General features: G+C 50.6%; 2 protein-coding genes across 2 annotated transcripts; both read right to left on the bottom strand.

Moving 5' to 3' along the window:
- Positions 1-6,095: 6,095 nt before the first annotated feature.
- Positions 6,096-7,851, bottom strand: BCR38DRAFT_489776 (uncharacterized protein; the record flags this gene model as incomplete). Its single annotated transcript, XM_040864437.1, has 2 exons — positions 6,096-6,848; positions 6,916-7,851. 2 exons carry the CDS (start codon positions 7,849-7,851, stop codon positions 6,096-6,098), a joined length of 1,689 nt encoding a protein of 562 aa, XP_040710905.1.
- A 1,852-nt stretch (positions 7,852-9,703) lies between these two features.
- BCR38DRAFT_448623 (mid region of cactin-domain-containing protein) lies at positions 9,704-11,840 on the bottom strand. Its single transcript, XM_040861237.1, has 3 exons — positions 10,274-11,840; positions 9,975-10,007; positions 9,704-9,903 (listed from the first exon to the last, which is right to left on the bottom strand). The coding sequence occupies exons 1-3, from the start codon at positions 11,714-11,716 to the stop codon at positions 9,886-9,888; spliced, it is 1,494 nt and encodes a 497-aa protein (XP_040710904.1). The 5' UTR covers positions 11,717-11,840; the 3' UTR covers positions 9,704-9,885.
- Between the last annotated feature and the right edge of the window lie 5,121 nt (positions 11,841-16,961).

Below are 16,961 nucleotides of genomic sequence, written 5' to 3'. Positions count from 1 at the left end.
AGCGTCGTGCAGTATCCGGAGTAATTGCCACGTGGGTGTCGACATTATCCGCCCTTCAGCGGTCAGCAAAGTTATCATCTCCTATCATGCGTCATGGTAAGCTTGTTCAGAGTCCCTTGACAGTGACTTGAAGTCTTCATCTCGCTTCTCGCAGGACTCAATTAGTCTCTGAATAGACTTGTCACCAAGGACAACAGCAGCAACAGCTTCGTCATACGATATGATGCAATAAGCCGCGAACACATCATGATAAAGGGGCAAGAGATGCAGGTACACACTCGTCGGCTTGACTACACTGTTTCTATGACTCGAGCACAGTGTGTGCAGATGGCTTTTCCCATCAGGCGGCTGGCTTGGTCCTGTTGCGTCTGCAGTGGTAGTCGGAGAAACATGACACCAGGGTTGCCTTCAGAACGGAGGATTTTCCAGACCGATGGAAGCTGTACGGTGGCGCGGCGACTTTCATCAAGAACAACAAACCACCAGAATCTCGCTTCTCCGTATTTACACTTGGCGGTGAAGTCCCTCATGAATGAGTACGAGAAAATCTACCGCCAAGGTGGTATGTGTTTGAGAGTTAGAATTCAGGGGTGCTGTTCTCGCCTTCCTCGGGCAGATACATATCACTAGGTCGGCCCGGGCAACAAAACCTTCGGCACCAGACGTGAACAAGGAACGAGGAAGAAATGAGCAACACATGGAGTTGAGGTCCCACAACCAATTAAGGGATAATATGACGAGTTGGTTTTTTTCCAAGGACGAGACGACCAAAACGACGATCGGGACGGTAAGGGGGACCCCAGCACGCCACGAGATGCCGGCCAGGGAATTTTACACGATTGGCGGAGCTCGGCTGTCTTTTCCTGGTCCTTGGTTTTCAGGTGTCGCTTCACCTGCCCATGATTCTACATGTGCAGTTGGCTATCAGGAGTTCCTTCCTGGCACTTCCTGGCACTCCTTGGCACCTACTAATTCCCAGCGCCGTGGTGGCTCAGTGCATCGTGCAAGTTATCATTGAGTTCGGAACATAGCGGGTAACAATTTTCCAGCAGAAGTTGCCAATCACTGCCATGTGTGCTCCTGATCACATTAATTGCGTCCCACTATGGATTGCTGGTCCACACTGGTCCAGCACGTCGGATTGGAGGCATAACTATGGGCATGGCTGGGACCGTACGAACTCACCCATCGTAACAAACTTGACGATGTTCTGCAAGGAAGGGAGCGGGGGCTGTTGCCGATCAAAGCAGGGGGGTTTCAACCGTTTGCGCTTAATCGTCTTTACTCGCCATGGCGGTAGCTAAACAGGGTCCCTAGCCTTGATCACTGTAAACGCGCGGGTAGTCGTGATGTTCTCAGCTTCGCAAAACCCCACGACGGGGGTGAAAGAAAGGCTAGACCGGGCCCGTTCGAACACCTGCAGATGTGGATTTTACTGGCTTCGTGTTGTCTTCGCATTTGTCCAAACCCCAGGATAGTATATTCTGCGCGAAGCAACTATGGTCAAGGGTTTGTCTGGGCGGATCACATATCAGTTTTCGATTTAACCGTTCGTGATGATACAATGCAATGCCCCGTCCGCCGACGCCTCTTCATGGGGTCACGAAATCGCCAACGTCCAGGCTGAAGTACGTTCGCAACCCTACATTAGACCAGCTGTCCTCACGCCTACCGAAAGGCTCGAATGAGTGCAGTCTGAAAGCGCCACGCAAAGTGCTCAGGGGGGCTATTGGGGCCATTATTAGCACCACTCGGCGCCCCGGCCGGCTCTGGTGTATACTATGCTGCTACTCATGGGAGAGAGTGGAGGACGTACAGAACGGCCACGCGCTTCCAGAGGTGCACAGTTTCTGATTCGGAGGCTCTTTTATGATGTGCTTAAACGCGTTGGTGTGTCAATGAACCTCGTATACAGACAGGGGTCCTAGCGTGTGATCCATGAGGTAGGTACTTGGGCCGATCTTGTCTTGGACGTCACGCAAGTCACAGCAGGGGTAGCCAGGACTGCGCTCGCTGTATTCCAACAGTCACTCATTTCAAGACTACGGCCGCATCTCAGATGGGAGCCGAAGCGAAAAACCCGAATTCAGTTGATCATCAAACTTGTCTTGAAGCTAGAGATGACAAGGAAAGCTCAGCTGGCGCACAATTGGTCGGCCTTCTCGTCCAAGCAGACTGGTCTTGAATGTACGTGGCTACCAACGTCGAGAAATGAAAAATTTCCCGCAAACCATCTGCGCCCGCGGAAGCGCCCCAGATCCGATAATTCCAGCTACCGGGTTGCAAAAGATTAATCCTGGCTCGAACTTCGCATCTAGATGGGATATCTAGATTACGCATAATGCCCATCCTTTTTCGGTTTGGAATCGTACGATTTCAATATCCAGATTGCGCGGCTTTCTGAATTGGTATTGATGGGAAATCGAACCTGTCACATATGGCGGACTTTCCCCGACTGGTTCGGTTGTTCGTAATGATTCTGGGGTCCCGACAACAGCCCCAGCAAGTCGCCTAAGGTGCAAAGTGCAGCTATACCGCTGTCAAGACGCATTCCCACCTACAGGTACCCGTTGGTACCCGTCGATCGCGAACTTCGCACATGCAGTTGAAGCACAACCAAGTCGGCAAAAAAGGCCCGGCTCTCCACGCAGCCAAGAACCGCCTGTCATCAGTGTCACTCGACCAGACCGCAAGACTGTACAACTCCTTCTGGCCTCCTGACTGGGCTATTCCTACAGTAGGCATTGGTCATGGAGATGGTGGCTTGCTACGTATGTACGTGTACACAGCCCCCTCCTCCACCCCCCTTGTGACAGATGTCAAAATGTCTCACCCCGATTTCCATTTTCAACGACAGCTGTCAAACGCGTGCTCAACGGCGGTGCTTGTTACTATTTTCGCCCCGCATTAGTGCCAAAATAAGTGCTAGTCAAGTTCCACCATTTCGACCCCCAATCTTGACGGCAGGAACGGCATTTTGCGTCAAGAGTATACTATACACTATACACACTATACACACTATTTTGTACTGCGCGGGGTTTCATTGGCTGGAGACTTACTCCGTACCATCCTGTCTTTCGTCGAGCGACAGGTTGGTAGGGTCTTCACCGCGACGCCAGCACGTTGACCGCAAGTCATCGAGTCGCCTACTACATAATGGCTAAACCCGGACCTGCGCTCCAATCGCCGAGCTTCCCACTTTCAATACCAGCTTCCCGAGCTCGGTCGACACCACAGTGTCACATCGCAGTTGACAGAAAGGCCGATACACGACAGCTGACTGATCAGGGGCGTGGGATGGCGAACGACATGTCACACAGAGTCGACTTTTCCTCGTTCGCGAGCAGATGCCAAGCTCCCAGGGTGTTGTTATCCTGGGCTTATGAACATTAATTGGACAACGGGCTAGCTCCGCGGATTGGACATATTCCAACCCACCAACGTCATTATTCATATCCCGAGTCCCACGGGTGGCTGTTCTCAAGACCGTGTCCGGGGCAACTTCGGAATAGACGAATCTGCAGAGAGGAGAGAAACCCGGTTATGAACTCGTTGGTTGGTTTTTGTCGCAGTAAGGCGCTGCCGGTCTCGAAGGGATGCCCCTGTTCCTCGGCAGGACCGAGCCACGCAACGATACGATGGCGCCCCATTATGTATTTTTACACCAACACTCTGCACACTTTTCTTCCCTTACTTCGTCTCTAGAAGTCGAGCTTTACTTGACAACGAGTAGAATAAACGGCCTCGACGATATGAGAGACGTGAACTTGTTTCAGACCATGGCACAGGACGTCACGAATGCATGCAAGTCATTCGTTTGACCTGCTGTCCACGTCGTGTTGGGGTGGTTCAAAATCGCTTGATATGCAGGTTCAGTAGGCCAATTGCCGCGTCAAGGTGTGCCCTTCGATAGCTAGTGCATGATCGTGAACGCGGTATAACCGCACAATATCCGCCAACCCTAGCGCATTGGATCGACATGTCAATTCCTCATCCGCCATTCCACATCACGTTACTGAAGACCTCTGTCGTCAGAACTCTTTCCAGACAGAACGACCCCATCTCGTTGAAACCCTGCTCGTTCGTCGCCCGGGACTTTTAGCCCCCACCACCCCCCCTTCCTCCCTCCCCCAAAAGGTGAGATGAGTAGTAGGGGCTGAGCCTGTCCGACGTAAGGCCTGAACGAGCTGGCAGTACTATGGACAAACCCACTTTTGGGTTTGGGGTATCTAGCGTACGGTATTGTAGACGCGGCCAAGAGAAAGATGGGTCGAAAAAGTTTGGGCGGCACACGCCAACGACCCGAGCATTCGGTACGGTCCAACCCCTGCCATAAAACATAAAATGGTGTCGCTGGCGGCCGTAGACTTGTTTTCGCCAATGACATGACAAGAAGCCGATATGAAAGGGATGCGTGACGGACGCAGAGGGGGGAAGAATGGATGATGGTAGCACATTGAACAGAAATAGAACACCAACGTAGACATTTCAGCGACTTGTTGAGGAGAAGAAGTGGATGATAATTATGATGCAATCGCCCTCACAAAGGTGACTATTGGGCTGCGGCGCGTAAACAGAAAAAATTGTGATAGATATGACAATAATTAGTTGAAGAGCGCTAAATGCCCCCCCGGCCCTCCGACTCCCTGACTGCGTCAAGACCTAGAAGCCTCATGCAATGCCTATGTCCTGCCCGCTTCCCCCGATGCTTGCTCATCTGTAATAATAATCCATGTAATATCCCATTATAATCTTATCTCGAGTGCCCAACATTGATCCCGTACTTCCTACCAACACACACACACACACACACATACACTTCTTCTAACCCGGTTTTATTTCTTGTCTCCTCGATGAATATCGCATGCAATGTGATTAAATGCAGAGAGGTGACATGACACAATACAAGGCACAGAAGATCTTCTTGAACGAACAATAAACCCAAAACGCGATCAGCGTAATACAAAAGCCATGCACAAAACGAGTACGAAGGAAAAAAGAACAAGGAAATAATCAAGCGAGTGAAATCAAGCGAGTGTCCTCCCAAATCTTTTGGATATCGTGTAACAAGCGAGTGTCTTCCAGCCTTTTGGGGTATCTTGGGTTGTTTCAATTATGACGGACGGGGGGGGGAAGGGGGGGTGATCCGGTCACCGTCCATTGGTCTATTGTGCGCCTTGAAAACAGACAAATCAAATCTGCAAACCGAAATGCAAGTGTGCGCAATGTGTGAGAGTGTTTGGGAAAAGTGGCAAACGTAGATCCACCATCGCATTGAGGAAGATGCAGCAGGCGGCCGTTTGCTGGGATGCCAAAGTTGGTTATCGCATCTCAGGTAGATGTGAAAAATGATGGAACGTCGGATTGGCCGATGTTAAACTCCGATGGGAGATCGATTTCAGATCTCCACGGCCGAGATTCGACACGACCATCGCACCGCTCATCGTTCGAGAAAACAGAGATGTGACCAGGTTGACAGCGCGCAGTTGATCACTCATAATGAGTGGTGCAGGGTACCATGCTGCGGAGGACGTGCTTGAGCCGGGTAGAGGATTCGACTAGAGCAACCCGGAACAGGCAAAAGCCGTGCGTCGAGGGCCCCGGCATCGGCCCCTGCTGCTTCTCTTTCGACCTGGTCATCCAGCAAAAATGGCCATCAAAGATGTTCCCACTCAGTGTAAATGGTGATGGGTCGGCAGCATGTTGCGCTATGCTCCGTTCAATAAACGTAGGCGTGGTGCGTGATGCCGGCCGTTGCCCCCTATTAGATCCGTTCCATTGGTAACGCCAGACAGTGCAAGTGCAAAATGATTAGAAAGTCAAAATACAAGAGGGAAGAGGTTCGTGACGGCAGTCCACCACCAACCGGCACTCGGCCCTCCCGCTGCTTTTCACCGTTTCATGCCATGAGTTGATTAGGCGTGCTAGGCAAGCCAGGTTTCCCTTTTTGGCACTCCCACCAATACCAGCAAGGACTGCCTCGTGTTTGGTCTGTGGTGTCCCCCACATCATCCCAATACAAGCCTCAAAGCCTGCAGTGCGACCGGGGACGGCCTGTCAGGTCTGTCCGGGCCAATCAGACGGGCCCTGACTGATTAGGACTGGTATGGTGCGCCCCCATCGCTATTGCCCCAGCTGTAGTTGATGCTGTTGACACGGACAGACGACTCTGGTGCCGCGTCATGACTGTCTGCAAAGAGCATGTACTGGTTGCGTCCCGGACCCGATGGTGCAGGCGGATGGTCATAGACGCCGGTGACATTTTCCAGGGTGTACGGCTGTGAGTGGTGGTGTGGCTGCTGAGCATGAGGATGTTGGTGAGCGTGGTGGCCGTGACCTTGACCGTGTGCGTGACCGTGTGCGTGGCTGTAGTAGTATCCCGGGTTGGTGGCTGGGATAGCGGCGTTCGTCGAAAGGGGTTCGGCAAACAGAATGTCACCCACAGACGCATCCGGAGGCGTGGCTGGCTCGTCCTTAACTGAGCCAGCATACTCTGCATCGTGGTTTCGCGGGTAGTAGTGACTACTAGGGAAATGCGAACTCGCCCCGCTGTACATGTGCTTGTTCCGCATAGCTTGACGAGTGGCAGCCGCCTTTGTCTTGCTTGCTGTAAGCCCTCCTTTGCGACCCGATGTTGCTCGTGCTGAAGGCTGGTAGTCTCGATGATGGCGTGAGTGCGAGCCGGAGCCTCCCCGCCGACTGGGATTCGGCTTGCGGTAGCGTGTGGTGCTTTGGACTCCGTCACGCACTGCCCAATCCTCAAGAACCCACTCCGTCGACTTTTTGGGCTCGCCAGACTCCGTCGTAGCATCGCTGGCGCTTGGTCTCCTGTCTCGTTTGACGAATGCCTATTCTCTAGTGTCAGTTTATTGGAGGGATCGACAGGTTAGTGTCAAACTACACAACAGAACTTACTTGGTTCATGCTCAAGTTGTGGCGTATGCTGTTTTGCCAGCCCTTGTTCTCCGCCTTGGCCTTGTCTGTGTTCTCTCGGAACCACGCGTAGATCTGCTGTAGCGTCATAGCATGCCGCTCTCTGCTCATAAACGCCTTGTAGATGAGTTGGGCGTAGGGTTCATCCACCTTGTTCGCATCATCTGCCTCAGATCCGCACTCTCCCTCCCCTTGGTGCGGCGGGGGAGAAATTTCGTCCTCATCGAATCTATAGGGCATGTTGAATTCGTTTTTTCCCGGTGATGATCCACTGCGAGGGGACAAAGCAGACTCGGGATGATCTGGAGTCATAGGTGGTGCCTCCTGGCTCATAATGGAATCCGGGTCGATGCTGTTAGCCAGGTATGAGTGGTGGCCGTAGGGCGATGCTAGCATTTGCTGGTGGTAACGGTCGTCAGAGGGGATCGTGTTGAGGCACATACCGAAGGGAGGCAGCTCTTGTGCCTTCCAAGGCCGTGGGTAGCTCGAGTGGTGTGTGTCTGGGGATGACCAGCTTCTGGGACTGGTGGCAGAGGATCGAGCAGAACAGTTGACCACGGGAATGCCGCAGGAGGCACTGGCTGGCGATCCTTGATAGGTGTAGTCGTCAAAGTCTTCACAAGCAGTGGCCGGTGGTGTGGGCCACATGCCCTGGGACGAAGACGCCGAGTGGATATGCGGGAGCGGGTAACTATGAGACGACGGCTGCTGCTGCTGGTGATGCTGCTGGGGTTGCGGAGGCGGGTGGGCTGTTTCAGCGACTTGCAACGTCGGCGATGGCGTGTAGAAGCCGTTGATCTGAGAATATTCTCCCGAGCTGTCTGTTGTTGATTGCGTCGTGCAAGCCCGTCTGGGGTTGGAGGTAGAGTCCGGAGTAGCGAAGTTGACGGGCAAGCCGTCGCAGAATGATGGTAGCATCCCGGGTGGAAGCCACGACCAGAGGAGGTTTCGTATGGAAGCTGCTGCCGCGTCGGAACCCAAGTGTCTCGTTGTTGGTGGGAGGAAACAACGACGGGTCCAGGGAAAAGACAATGGCAACTCTTAGAACGGGGAGGGTTGGGGGAGGGCTTGGAGGGGTGAAGAGAGAGATCAACAAGATTGTCTATGTCTATGTCTATGTAAGGACCGAGTAATGACTTGAAGACAAGGCAATACCTAGATTCAGAGCGGCCGGTCCGCTCTAAGTAGCTAACAACAAAAGGCTACGAGGAAACAATGCGGTCTTCGGTGTCTTGAGGTTCAATGGCCTGGTTTGGGATGCTGTTTCGAGACAGATTGGAACAAGACCCGTGCTTGAGAATTGAGATTAAGAAGCCTCAAGACTCTGGCAAGGATCCAACTAACACCTAACACACCATGCATGCATGCAAGAAATGATCAGATTTCAAGTGGATCAAGAGTGCAAAAAGGTAAGGGAGGGAGTTATTACCCCGGGCGGGCAAGAACAGGGGTCGTGGGGGAAGGAACAGGGGTTGGCTTAGACAGATTCAGATGTATCGGAAGTACCTTACACACTTGCATGCAGGAGAGGCGATCAATCTGGACCAGGGCCAGAAAAGAAAAGAAAACCCCGCCGGGCACCCATGAGCAACCTGCCAACGCATTTTACAGTGCCTTTTGGGACGAGCTCACTAGCCCATTTCCATATCCACACTTTTGCTGCTGACCACGACTGCCTGGGTGGTATCATGCAGCATGCAGCAAGCGTGCAGCGGGCTTTGCTTGTGTATCCACCTGTATGTGTGTGTATGTGTGTATGTGTGTGTGTGTGTGTGTGTGTGTGAGAGAGAGCTAATGTATGTATTCCACAGGCACATTTGCATGCCTATGTGTTTCCTTGTGCAAACGACAGCGCGTTTTCTGTGTGGCCAAGATGGGGCACGCCATGTATTGTACATCGGGGAGATTGTTCCTTGTGTCTTTTGTGTGAGTACGAGCCTCAACGCCCCCTCCGGCCGCCGACGGTGTTCCACGGTAACCCACACAGAACATCAGAAGTGACAGACTTCCGGTTTTTGTGATGGGAGCGGTAAGAGATAGCGGGCTCCATTCTCCACAAGGCTATTGTAACTAGGTCCCGCTCCCCAAGCTGCAAGTCATTACACAAGCCCGCTTGCGGTTGCTTGCATGTCACTTCCACTCGCCAACACCAACCAATCAATTGCTGCTATGACGCCGTCCTGAGTCCCCTTTGCAGCCCTACTACATCTGATACAGAGCTCGTCCCGGGAAATGACAGCTGACGGGCCTGCTTTGATTGAAGATCACTCTGCACCTTTTCATAATAGAGGCGGGAAGCGGTAAGGGGATTGACCTGGCATCCAGAAAAGAGAGATTTGAGGGTCTTCGCGAGGAATCGGGCATGCTGAAACATGGCAGTGCTCAATGACTGCTTTCCTTGCATCCCACGCATTTTTGAAGCACGTCAAGCAGATATCAAGAGTCAACGTGACTTGGTCATGTCTTGGTGCCTCAGGCAGCTGCTCATCATGGTGGATTGCCCGACTATGGCGCCGCTGTTAGAGTAAAGGCTTGTCAACAGAAAAGTCCAGGATTCAACCAATAGAAATCTTCAAGTTGACCGCCTAAAGCTTCAAGGGTTGCCGATATTAGCCCAGCAGGCCCTCTCGGTTATGCAATGAGACGTTGTATCTGATATGATAGCGGCCCAGGAAAGTGAGGCAGCGGCTCCCTGAGCAAGGTGGCACAAGCATAGGGCGAATCAGGACTAGTCGCCAGAAACTTAGGACGATCACAGATAGAGCTGCAGGCTGATGCCAGTGACGAAAAGGGTAACGGTGATTTCCGCCAGCAGACGAAGCTGGCATATCCTCAACTAGTAGTGGACATCCATTCTAATTATAACTGAACATGAACTCCAGCAGGCGAACCACCCTGATTATTCGTCGCTTACTTCTCTTCGAATGCCGGCTTAATAGAGGGCCGCCAGCACTACTTTCGGTAATAAATCTGTACGTAATCTGTCAGCTCCAGCTACATGATCGAACACAGGGAATGGACGGTGCCGAGGAATCGCTCACCTTCTTGAACTGGAAGTGCAGTTGGAGGATACCCTGCCAAATTGTGGGAGATTAGCTCAGGTGTCTTCTAGGGTGATAGGGACATGAGGTGAGTTGGGGGCCCCAAAGCGAAAGATAGGACCCGGGCGTCAAGCGGTTGTACAGGAGATGGCTTGGAGACTATCCGCAAAGAGCTCTAGCAAGTAAGACGCGGAGACAAGCGGCCTATGTTCTACCCTTCATCTGTCAAAGTAGGGGTGCCCCAGCCACGTGAAACACATGTAAGGGCACACATCGGGGGATAAAATTAGCCAACATACCTTGTCAAAGCTACTCTTAAAGCCACGGTCCTTCTTTGCGCTGTAGTCCCACTCGCGGTCGACGATGCGGAAGGCAATATCCTCGTAGGGTGGACCTGCAACAAAGCGGATCAGGCAGGTGTCCTCCTCGCCCGCTGGAGCAAAGGACTCGCCCCTCCGTCGGCCATGCTCCCGGATGATCTTGAACGTAGGGGCCTTTGTCTTGTCGATGAGGTCGGGATAGAAGATGTTGAACTTGTAGCCCTGTACTACCTTGGGTGGGGGGTTGTCGTGGTCATAATGTGTCTGGTTGTACTTGTTCCACTCGTACCCCATCTGCACGCGATTGAAGTATCGCGGCTTTCTGGGTCGATACTTGTCGGCCCATTGAGGCTTGGCCGTACTCAGAACCGTCTCCTCTGCAGTGAAGATCTCTTCGTTCTCGCTGATGCCCCGGGCAACCTCTCGCTCGTACAATGCCTTGGTTGCTTGCGAGAAGTCCTCATTTCCAGCCGAGGAGAATCTTGCAGTTCCCGGTGCCGCACTGCTCCCGCTCGCGCTTAAGTTGGCCTGAACAGTTGGGATGATCGCTGCGCTGGCCTTGGACGTCGAAACAGATTGTGCAGGCACACCCACACATTTCTCGCTTACCGTCACCTCTAATTTGGATACGGCGAGCGCTCTGGCCTTGTCTGGATTCCGTTCTTGGAGTCGCTGCACCCTGGCCTCCTTGATTTCCTTGTAGACGTTTTTGAGCTTGGCCTTGGCTTTGAAAATGGTCAAGCTCTTGAGGAGTTGACCCCAGTAGTCCGTATCCACGGCCTCATCCGACAATAGTTTGGCCCTGATCTGACCTTCGAGTTTTTCGAGCTGCTCTAGATTCTTGGGCCCCAGGATCTTATCGACATCGGCCCCGACAGAGCTGACTGCACGTTCCTCAGGCGCCATGGGCTTGAGCTTCTGTCTCCTGTCCAAGCATAGTGCTCGCAGCGCAGTCCAGTATTCCCTGTTCCTGCTGTTTGTCTCGAGCGTGTGGTATGGGGTGATGTCGCCATCGAGCTCGTCCAGTTGGGTTTCGTCAAGGCTCTCGATTACGGCATCCGGCGCAGGTACGTCGATTTCGACGTCGGCATCGTCGTCGTCAAAGACATCCCGATCCGTGTCGACGTATCGGAGGTTGAAAGCAAGGAGGTCAATGGGCTTGGCTCGGCCTTCTCGCACGCGGATGTCGGCCTTCTTCTTGGCTTGCTTCAGCACGAACTTGTCTTCGTCGGCTACGAACTGCCGCGCCTGCTCATCTTCGGTCTGGTATTTCCTGCTCGCAGCAGCCGGTTTGGTGTTGTTGGGCCGTGTGGGCTGATTGGGCTTCGAGATCCTGGTGTTTGGATCGCGTCTAGGAGATGTGATGTCGCGGTGCGGGGGTGACTTACGCCCGTATATCATAGCTTGTCTTGCTGGGTCCATATTTTCTGCGGCTCAAGTGATGATAATATACGCTGAAGAGTGATGTGGTTCAAAATAAATGGCGGTTGCGATGATGTCTCGGGCTCAATCCGACGTCCCGCCACAATGGCAGGGATTCGTGGACTCAGTGCTTCTACCGAAGCGTGCCGAAATCTACCAAGTTCAACCTCAGATCCCCACTTTCCTTCCAATTGTAGAACAATGTGTCGATTGACATGATACATGTTCTTGTAATAATTATTTTTTTCTTAAGAAGCATGTTCTTAAATCTCATACATCATGTAATACAGACTGAATGATCACTTGGCATCTTCATTTAGTTCGATTCCTAGTACTGAGTTCGCCCCTTGCTATCCAACCAATTGCGGTACAGCGGAAAGAATCAATAGTATCTATGCCTTGCCACTTCCACCTGTTCTTTTTGTTGTGGTAGTACTCAGAAGTTTTCAAGCGCAACGCATTATAGAAGAACCGAGAGAGTCAGGCCTCTGTTGATGACTATGGATGCATGTCGTATTGATCGCTATGCCTGCTCTATGCGTGCGTTGTGCTACATAGGTTGGTATTGTGAAGTGCTCTGCAAGGTGCTCTTGCTCTCTGAGGAAGGAAGAAAGGAAGGGTCTGATCCGCTAGCTACACTGGCAACTGTGCCACTTTCGACCTAGGGCATAAATTTTCGAACCTCGAGAGCTCCAACAATAATTTCTTCTGTGTATACCCAAGGCCAAAACTCGCCTGAATATCTCTCCTTCACTGTTTTGTACAAGAATTCAAGGAAATTCCACATTTTATATATATAATAACGTTGCTAGAATGTCAAGTCTCTTGACGGAATATATATGGTCCATTCTCTTTGTCCCATGGCTGTACCAATACCGTTGTAACCCGAATTGGAGAAGAAACCATCCCGGTAGGATATTCGTCATTTTTAGAACAGTCCGCTTCACTCGTATCCGTATTACTACTATAATAGCCACATAAAGGTAAGCATCAAGGGTGTAGTCTCATCAGATGGAGTCAAGTATCGCATTTGGTGAAGTGTCCATAAATCCGTGATTTCAATAGACTACGTCCATTTTTAAGGCAACCAAGCAATTTCTGTTAAACTTCAACACGGGATGTAGATTTATGAACGGCGGAGTGCGTTTACAAACACGAGGCTATCTGTCAATCGTTTGAGGAAAGCACGATCTTTGACGCGTCACACGATCAAAAAAGCGTCCTAGAAAATTGTCTTGCAATTGAGCGCGCACTCATCAGCTACCTCAAGGTATCTTACTCTCCAACTCAACCAGATTATTTTAGGACAAATTGACCAAACCACAGCCAAGGACCGGCCCAATGCCCTCGAAGATTCCATGCAACGTTCCTTCCTGTACTCTCCAGGTTGTACCTCCAAGTTGTACCTCCAAGTTGTACCTCAATCTCTTTCCGATATGGCGTTCAAGTGTGAAGGCGAGTTGCGTGTCAAGAAAGAGAGCAAGCGTCCGTTCATCAAGGTAGAAAGTCTGAAGATGTCAAGTTCGACCTCTCAATTATCAGAATGGGACCTCTGGCCACAGTCAAGCGAGAAACTGCACATTATAAGCCTCCTGTTCAAGCACAGAGTATCTTTGGAACTCGTGTCGACCTTCACTGACACCTGGGGCTAGGAAACACCAGCCGCCTTGACTACTTCAACTGTTTAGCCAAAGCAAGGACCTGCACCGCCTCAATCTTCAAATGTCCACAGAAGACGCCGTTGAGGATCACCTTGTGTAACATTACCTCTGCTTCACTTCACTGGAATGCTGAGATTGGGAAGCCCATTTTGACAGATCTTAGAACCTGGTGTTGATGAGAATACCAAAATGAATAGCGGACTTAAGCTGTGGTGGCTCTTACGCAATCCTCTCGTATGGAGAACAAAATCGTGGAAGGCACGAGAGAGCGTGGCAACATTATGAGAATGCCATAGGCACCGCACACCAGGCCCCACAGATACGAATATTGGTGTTGAAAAAGTGTATATTGTATCATTGTGCTTGACTGACAATACCTAGAACAACCGTGTAATAGTGTTGGCGTTCTACGTATATCCGAATTTGTCATCTCCGACGCCAGTTCCTACGAGCACAGCACCACGAGTCCTTATTCTTATTCTTCTCCCTATTGAGAGGAAAAGCACAGCAGCAAGCTGGAACCCGTGGCTTCCAGCGAGACAACGAAAACGGAGGGTAATGGCATCAAGTAAGCCATCGTCATGGGGGATCTAATGAAGGATGAGTAAGCTGCGCCTAATCGAATTATTGCGTGTGGAGCCTTCTCGAACATTTGATGTTTATATCGCGGCTCTGCACTTTGGAATATGCCAAGGTTGTGGTCGTATATAACTCAGTCCTCATAGCTCTGACCTTTTACTGAGCACTTCATCATCATGTTGATGTTTAATCAAGCCATGTAAACAGTAGTGGCCTGCAAGAAACCAAGAACCAATCTCGCCCATTTTGTTCATTGTGCTTCAAGTTATAGCTGAGTGATGTCCTGAGGAAATTGATCTTGGTTCTATCCTAAATCAGAATACTAGCTCTGGAATTTCCTCCCTAGATAACTTGGATTTCGTATACAGATTTGAAGTTGGAAGGACAGAATAACAATTTTAGGCCAAACCATGGTAAGCATTAAACTCAACATAACAACTACCAATTTTGACTTGATCTTACTCTTGCAAGCTTATACTGAGAGGTGAGGTTATGCCATTTGTATTGCCATCGAGGTTGAATGCAAAACCCTTTAACCAGAAACCTTTGGACTAAATGAAAGGCGCATTTCAGCAACCGGATAGCATAGACTTCTTGTCCAGCGAACCGTGAAAGCCAACTATGGTGACTGTAAATGAAAACGCAAAACAGGCAGATAGAGCCTTGCCCGGATTGAAACCCTCATTTCAAACCATATGGGTCGGGTCAACTCGCTTGATAATAAAGGGAGAACTAGTCAAGGGCATCCATGAGCTCAACATAAAGTTGCTCGAGGAATGGACCGACCGCTTTTCTTTGTTAGGCGAAGGGATTTCGCGCACATTTTGTAAGGGATGAACCTGGAGGGGCATCAAATTCAACCCCTTGATCACCCAATCTCGTGGCCTTGTAAGTCTGGGCTCAGTCGGAGGTCAGATCTATGTGGACCGCCCCTCCGCATCTTGTGTCTCCTCTCGCAGCTTCTTGGCCGGTCTCGAGTAATCTTCGAGTTCGAATTCTCGCTTGATTCTATGGTCCGCGGCAAATTTCTCGTATTTCCGGACTAAGGAGGCCTGGATATCAATACATGTTCTAGTATATCATCCCTAGTCACGCCTGACCTGCATGATGTTGGTAACTGGGCTCGCATTCCTTTCTAAAGACGTTTGTTGTCCTCTAACATTTAGTGACGAGCCATGAAATCCGTCGTCTTGGCAATTCCCTCTTTCACGAGACTTTCTGTATGCTCATCAGCGACAAAACACATACCTCCAGACCTGTAGCTGAACTCGTAGACAGCGAATGGACGTTTCTTTGGATCCTTAGAATCGTCTTCGTACCCAGGGTCTGGAATTTCGCGAGGCTCCGCCGCGTCTAGACTGCAGGTAGTGAATTGGTTAGCCAGTGATGCCTGTTGAAATAGGTTGGCTCTTTCTGAAAACTTATTCGTCACGGTGTGATAGAGCTTGTCCTTTCGCAGCCATCTCGCACATATAGCTCTTCTTAGCCTCCGGTGTGTATTCTTAGCCTTCTGGGATCTTCTATCGCCACTTTTTCAAATGGTAGAGGGAAACTCTGATAGCCCCTCCCGACCGAGCCAATTTATTATCCTGAACTACCTAGTCAGGCTGGCATTGCTTGAGCCCACTGCGCGAAATAAAAATTAGCCTTTATCCGGCGAAATTCTGGAATCGACCTACGAAGTCTTAGTTTGTGAAGGCCAGACTTCTACGAATGCTGGCCACGGCTGCTGGTGGCCGTTACCCTCTTCGCCACGGACAAGAACATTGTTGGTCTCCACAATACACTCTTCGCCGTGCGCTTCTCGGTATCAAACTGCACCTGAAAGGCGACGTGATAGCCCGCTTTCTTGTAGTTGGTCGACTTCTTGACCAAAACGCAGAAGGCGGCCCCAGTCTTTGATTCTATGTAGTTTACGATGTGGCCGTTTTTAACTCGCTCAAGCGGGTTACTACGGGCCTGGCATGTCACAGGGTCTGCCCTGATGCGGCGATGGAGACCGGACGGTTCGTAGCTTCCAGGTTTGGATATTCCTTCAAATTGGTGCCATTGACTTGGACTATCACTTCGAGTCTATTGACCGAGTTTATGACTGCCATTGTGGCTCTTCGTGAGGTTTGAATGCCTGCTTTAATCTTCTTGAAAACAATGAACGGTGATTCAGAAGCATTAAGGATGTGTTATGGGTAGGATGAAATGGAATAAGATAAGCTTGGTTAAGTAGTGGTAAGTCTTGATGGAAGGCGTGAAAGTCACCAAGCTAAAGTAACTGGCAGCTCTCCTGGATTCTGGTTTTGAACTTTGGTAATGCAGGTGCATTGAAAGTAGGGTGGTACCTATGAGAGAAGGCAGAAGTGATGTCTCGATCTGAAGGCGTAAACTGATAGGTTCAAGAAATATTGCCTCGGACTAAATGGGAAACCACCAACACGAGACCTTACTAACCACAGTAGACATAACCAAATGGCTATGAGAGCGTTAGCAACCCAAGGATTCGTGTTGGTGGTCAGAATATGGACAAGACAATGAAGAGGAGTACTGGATCCAGGATCGAGAAAAGGGTGCCATTGGGATGATGAGCGCGAGTGGATAGAGGCCTAGGGTTTCACATTTGAGGATCACACGCGTGCCGGGATTACAAGCCTACGGTCTGCTGGTAATATAGAAGATGACGATATACTGTTGAGCAAGATAATTGATCACTGTGAATAACATAGTGGCTGCGAAGTATCGTTACACTTCTCCCCCATCTAGGTTAAACATTGAATCTCCTAGGGTGACATGATTCATGATCTAATAGCTGGGATAGTGAGGTGAATCTGGCATGATATACGTTGCAAGTCAACCACGACATCAAGTGCATGAACGTGGCATTCTTAGTTTGACACGATGAGAAAAACCTAGAACTATAACTTTACTGTCGCGATAATAACTGGTGGAAGATGGTTGGTCCTTGGGTTCAACGGCTAGGTAGCATTGCTCGGGATGGCCTTCTTTAGGACTTT

The sequence above is a fragment of the Pseudomassariella vexata genome (assembly GCF_002105095.1).
Source record: "Pseudomassariella vexata strain CBS 129021 chromosome Unknown BCR38scaffold_18, whole genome shotgun sequence".
Taxonomy (NCBI): domain Eukaryota; kingdom Fungi; phylum Ascomycota; class Sordariomycetes; order Amphisphaeriales; family Pseudomassariaceae; genus Pseudomassariella; species Pseudomassariella vexata.
This window is presented reverse-complemented; position numbering and strand designations above follow the sequence as displayed.

Coding starts and splice junctions, on each gene's coding strand:
- BCR38DRAFT_448623 (XM_040861237.1), bottom strand. CDS start 11,716: ATGGACCCAGCAAGACAAGCTATGATATACGGGCGTAAGTCACCCCCG. Junction 10,008..10,273: donor TTAAGAGTAGCTTTGACAAG/GTATGTTGGCTA, acceptor ACAATTTGGCAG/GGTATCCTCCAACTGCACTT.